At 44.4% G+C, this 5,865-nt stretch overlaps 1 protein-coding gene across 1 annotated transcript in view; it reads left to right on the top strand.

Moving 5' to 3' along the window:
- Positions 1-1,193: 1,193 nt before the first annotated feature.
- The window catches only part of mbd2 (methyl-CpG binding domain protein 2), a gene marked incomplete in the record, with an annotated part of 12,465 nt that continues 7,793 nt past the window's right edge, over positions 1,194-5,865 (top strand). Inside the window, 5 exon segments of the mRNA XM_014033978.1 lie at positions 1,194-1,648; positions 3,662-3,821; positions 4,376-4,516; positions 5,114-5,204; positions 5,380-5,557. Coding sequence (XP_013889432.1) covers positions 1,539-1,648; positions 3,662-3,821; positions 4,376-4,516; positions 5,114-5,204; positions 5,380-5,557 — 680 coding nt within the window.

The raw sequence follows: 5,865 nt of genomic DNA, 5'->3' as shown, positions 1-5,865 counted from the left end.
ATCTGTAAGTTATAAAGATTTGACATCATTTTGCAGGTATACGGACGTATAGAACAATCTCACATATTTTTTCAAGTCTTACGGATATTTTAAAAACCTCCTTTTCAAATTTATCTAACATGTCATGTAACTATCTGTGATACTGTGGTCACTCTCCATGTAGCATCAATTATGCTAATGCTAGCTGCCTGTCACTTTCTCTCGTCCTACCCACACCCCCTCCCCTACCCACTTTGATGCATTTTTTCAAATTTCGCTTTGGGGCGGAGTTATCTTTTCACATGGGGGGTAAGATACACTTTAAGGACAGGTGAGAGACAGGACAGGGGCACTTCAGGGGGCCATTCAAACTTCAGCTGGGGCAGTTTTTTAACCGTTTAATTTTTAGGACATTATTTAAAGATGAAAAGTCTAAAAAGTCAAGACCTCCACCTAATACAGATTTTTTAACATAGTGTTTTCTGTTTCTCCACAGAAAATTAAAAAGTATCTGGTCAACCGTTTGGGCCTTTTTAAAACAATACAAAGAGAGGATGCAGTGTACATGAGCCTGGAGGTCCCAGGCTGCAGCCTCTTATCAGATCAGAAMCAAACATTAAACTTATTTTCTGCCTTTTTTAATCCCAGGATTTAATCATTGCTGAGCAGCAGTGTAAACTATGAGTAACTAGTAGTTTGTAGGAACTAGTTACATTTACTCAGTTACTTTTACTTGAGTAACTCTTAGGGGAAAAACTTTTTTAGGATTACATTTAGTACGCTGTACTCTTTCCTTTTACTTGAGTAATTTTATTATGAAGTATCGCCACTCTTGAGTCATTTCTTGCATGGCTACTTTTTTCTTTCCTTTTTTTAGATATGGACCAGGGTTCTGTGGTTTTAATACAGCTTGAATTGAAATTGAAATGGCTCATTTTACCTTTCTTACCCATGCTCTTTGTATTTATATCATATTTTATACTGTTTGTATGTTTCTCCAGAGTGTCTATGCTTTGACTTTATTCTAATGAGATTATCTTTTGTTCATTAGTTTTACTTGAACGGTTACAGCTGTAATTACTGTAATTTCTTCTGATTTATTCCAACGATAAACCTAACTAATTATGAAGAGGAGTGAGACCTCCTAATAATAGACGATTGTTGACAGACTCTGTTTTTACCGGTAATGACGGAGTGAGACCTCCTGTTCAATAGACGATGTCAGACTGGAAGTGATCTGTCAGACGTCACAGCCGTTGGTCCGGTTCAGATCAGTTCAGCTCTAATGAGCCGTCGGTTGTCCTGGGAGTTGGACCGAACCGAACCCGTTGGAAACCCGGAACCCACCCAGCCCGCTCGTAAACCGGTCCGGACCGGTTTAACTTTCTGTTTGGGTTAAGACCCGAAACGAGCCGAACCGGCGGGGCGGAGGTTTTTCGGGACGGTCTGCCGTTGACGTCCGTGACGTCGTCGGTCCGCCGCCGCCGCGGTTCGAGCCGCTCCTTCACCGAACCRTCTGTCGGACCCGTCCGGAGCCGCGGGGTACCCTCCGACCCGTGATGGAGCGGAAGCGGTCGGACTGTCCCGCTCTGCCGCCCGGCTGGAGGAGAGAGGAGGTGATCCGGAAGTCCGGGCTGAGCGCCGGGAAGAGCGACGTCTACTACTACAGGTAGTCCTGATGGACCGGGTCGGAACCAGATGTGCTGGTCTGAGCCGGTCTGAGGGCTGTTTACTCTGGGCACAAACCCGGTTCTGTTCTGTTAGAGTCGCGTCAGGTTCTGGTTCTGATCAGAACTCTGGTCACTAAAGTCCAGCTCTGACCCGAACCGGGTTAGAGTTCATCAAGTTCTGACCCAGTTTGAAGCTGTTCTCACCCGCCGGGCCACAGTGTGTTTATTTATGTCTGTTAGCAAAATATCTCCTGAAACAGTGGGCAGGTSATCATGTACGACTCATTCAAGATGGCCGCCACAGCTAGCCCACACAAAGAGCTAAAGTTCAGCTGATTTTACAGATGTGGAGCTAAACTTCAGCCTGGTTTTAGCTGAGTCATCTCCTAAAGTCAGGCCTGAAAGCTGGGGGGCGATGAGCATCACGAACCCCTCTGGGGGTCCCACAAACAGATGCTAACGGCTAAATTAGCAAAACATGCTAAAGCTAAGATGACAAGGATGTTAAAAGTAGCAAAAAGTAGCAAAGCAATAGCTAAATTAGCAYCTGTTTGGTTATAGCTAAAAGTAGAAGCTAAAATTAGCTAACAATACCTAAAATAATCCAAATTGTTGCTAAAAGTAGCAAAAATCATAGCTAAATGCTAAAGTTAGCAAAACAAGCTAAAAGAAGCAGGGCAAGCTAGATGTGAAAAGCAGCTGAACAGTAGCTAAAATTAGGTTTAGGTTCTGGCTCAGTATCACTGGAAGGTGGGCGAACATGGAGTTTATTTCAGTGTCTGTTAGCGAAATATCTCTCGAGGCAGTGGACACGTTCTGCAACGACTCAAGATGGCCGCCACAGCCCATCAACATCAGCCACCAACATAGAGCTAAAACTGGATGTGGTAGTAGCTGAGGGTGGTCGTCCACTCGCGCCCTGAGGGGCGGGGCCTGGAGCTGCAGGGCGGCGGGYGACAAGCATCCCCTCACAGAGCTGGAGCTTTTGATTGACAGCTCCAGATGTTGGACGTCCAGCCTCCRCTCACGGGTTTGACTCAACCTTTCTTCTTCTGCGCGTCAGGTCACGCAGGAAGTCTCTGCCGCAGGCCTGTGGTGAGCCTGAGCTCACTTCCTGTCGGTGGCGGCCGTCATGTGGGCGGAGCTCTGGCTCTGAGCCATGGTGAGGCTTTACTTTCAGTTTGGGTCTGGATGTGACTCATCAGTTCCAGTAATGAGAGCGGGAGCAGCTTACTGGAAACACAGCAGCAGCAGCAGCCGAGGCCTGGGCTCCTCAAAACCTTCAAACTTTATTAACAAACCTTCAAACTTTATTAACAAATGTTTAAACTTTATTGACAAACGTTTAGACTTTATTAAACCTTCAAACTTTATTAACAAACCTTCAAACTTTATTAAAAAACCTTCAAACTTTATTAACAAACCTTCAAACTTTATTAACAAACTTTCAAACTTTATTAACAAACAATTAAACTTTATTGACAAACCTTCAAACTTTATTAGCAAACGTTTAGACGTTATTAAACCTTCAAACTTTATTAACAAATGTTTAGAAACCTTCAAACTTTATCAACAAACGTTTAAGCTTTATTAACAAACTTTCAAACTTTATTAACAAACTTTCGAACTTTATTAACAAACCTTCAAACTTTATTAACAAACCTTCAAACTTTATTAACGAACATTTAAACTTTATTAACAATCAGCTGTGGCTCATTAACGCTGCATTGTTACTGAGTCAATTAAACTACATCATTTACCTACAGGAGGAAAGATAACAGGAAGAAGTTTTATTTGTCTGAACGCTGAGTCAGCAATTTGTGATCAGTTCAAATCTTCWGCAGGCGCTGAGTCGGCATTCAATTTCCTGCAAACTTTCTGCTTTTTGATCCGTTAAAACATGAAAACCTTCGGCTCATTCAGCTGCTGAAACTTTTTCTTTTGCATATAGCTTTGTGTGTTTGTTTGTTTCTGGTTTTGTTTGTTTGTTTACGTTTTTGTTTGTTTTTCAGTCCGACGGGGAAGAAGTTCCGGAGCAAACCTCAGCTGTCCCGTCACCTTGGGAACGCGGTGGACCTGGCATGTTTCGACTTCCGTACCGGGAAGATGATGCCTGGGAAACTGCAGAAGAACAAGCAGAAGTTCCGACACGACGCGCTCGGCCTGGCTAAGGTCAGTGCTGAGGGGGTACCTGAGGGGGCACACCTGAGGGGGCGGGGCTAAATGCTTGACGAGTTTTATTGGTCAGGGCTGTAGAAATGACCGGGAAATGAGTGGAAGTCAATGCATAGTCCCCATGAGTATAGAAGAACAAACGTGTGTGTGTGTGTGTGTGTGTGTGTGTGTGTGCATCGTTCAGACATTACTCATAAACAAACTCACTTCCTGTTATTGTGGCGACGAGTTAACCCTTCAGCTGGAAGAGAGGTTCAGAGCAGGAGGGAAGGAAGCAAGGATAGAAGGAAGGATGGATAGAAGGAAGGAAGGATAGAAGGAAGGATAGAAACAAGCAAGGATAGAAGGAAGGCTGGAAGGAAGGAAGGAAGGAAGGATTGATGGATGGATGGATAGTAGGAAGGAAGGAAGGCAGTGAAAGGACAATCCTCTTCTTCTTCTTCTTCTTCTTCAGTTGTCTTCATGTCCACAGTCCTGAGACGACCTGTTCTGACTTGGTGGTTTATAAATGAACTGAACTGAAGTAAAGGTAAAGGTTTCTTCTGTTTCAGGGAGGTAAACCTGACCTGAACACGGCTCTGCCCATCAGACAGACGGCCTCCATCTTTAAACAGCCCGTTACCAAGGTGACCAGTCACCCTGGAAACAAGGTGAAGACGGACCCCCAGAGAGCCGTGGAGCAGCCCCGACAGGTGAGGGTTGTCATGGTGACTGAAGCCACCTGAGTCTGTGAGAGGCAGGTCTGAAGGCGAAGCTAAATGTAGCACACCTCTAGCTATAAGCTGAGAAGGTCCAAAGACAAGCTAGAAGCTAAATGTTGCAAAATATTAGCTTTAGGCAGAAATAATAAGCTAAATGTTAGTGTGAAAAATTAAAATTAGGTCTAGGTAGGAGCTAAAAATAATAAAATGTCAGCTAAAAGATAAAAGTAGAAAGGAGGTAAAAGCATCAAAACTTAAGATATAAGCTGAAAACGACCCAAAGGCAAGTTAGAAGCTAAAAGTAGCTAAGTGTTAGCTAACAGCCAAAGTAGCAAAAGTCTATGTAGGAGCTAAAACTCTGAGAATGTGAGCTAAAAGCTAAAAGTAGAAAGGAGCTAAAAGCATCAAAAATTAAGATATAAGCTGAAAAAGACCCAAAGGCAAGTTAGAAGCTAAAAGTAGCTAAGTGTTAGCTAACAGCCAAAGTAGCAAAAGTCTATGTAGGAGCTAAAACTCTGAGAATGTGAGCTAAAAGCTAAAAGTGAAGCTAAAGCAGATGTAAAAGCATTTCTCTGTTTTTCTCCTCAGTTGTTCTGGGAGAGACGTTTAAAAGGTCTGAGGTCTTCAGACGTCACAGAACAGGTTCTGCGGACCATGGACCTGCCCAAAGGCCTGCAGGGTGGGTGTCCAGAACACACACCTGAGCTCCCGCTGTGCCTGGTGTCCCTGACCTCTGACATCTTTCCCCTGACCTCTGACATCTTTCCCCTGACCTCTGACTCTCTGACCCCTGCCCTCTGACTCTCTGACCCCTGCCCTCTGACCCTCTGACCCCTGCCCTCTGACCTCTGCAGGTATCGGCCCGGACTCCAGCGACGACACGCTGCTGTCGGCCATTGCCAGCGCTCTGCACATGAGTTCTGCTCCCATCACGGGTCAGACGTCCGGCGCCGCTGAGAAGAACCCGGCCGTGTGGCTCAACACGTCGCAGCCGCTCTGCAAGGCCTTCACCGTCACCGACGAGCAGATCCGGTGAGACCCGGCTTCCTGTAAGCTTCCACCAGAACCCCTCCAGTGGTCCGTGAAATATTTTACTAACAGACCAACAAACAGCTGAGATCAGAGGAGATTAGGGCTGTAAGTTATGATTAATGGATTCATCTAAAGTTGATTGATCTTATCCATCGACTAACAATTGATAAGAGACCATTTTCCTAAACACCTGACATTTCTATATGACATTAAGGGCTCATTTTTTACACTTAATTAAAAATACTAAAGTATATTTTATAAAATTTATAGTGCAGCTTTATTAAACACTAACTGAATAAACAGTAAAC

This window comes from Austrofundulus limnaeus, unplaced genomic scaffold (assembly GCF_001266775.1).
Source record: "Austrofundulus limnaeus strain Quisiro unplaced genomic scaffold, Austrofundulus_limnaeus-1.0 Scaffold1920, whole genome shotgun sequence".
In the NCBI taxonomy this organism is placed as follows: domain Eukaryota; kingdom Metazoa; phylum Chordata; class Actinopteri; order Cyprinodontiformes; family Rivulidae; genus Austrofundulus; species Austrofundulus limnaeus.
This window is presented reverse-complemented; position numbering and strand designations above follow the sequence as displayed.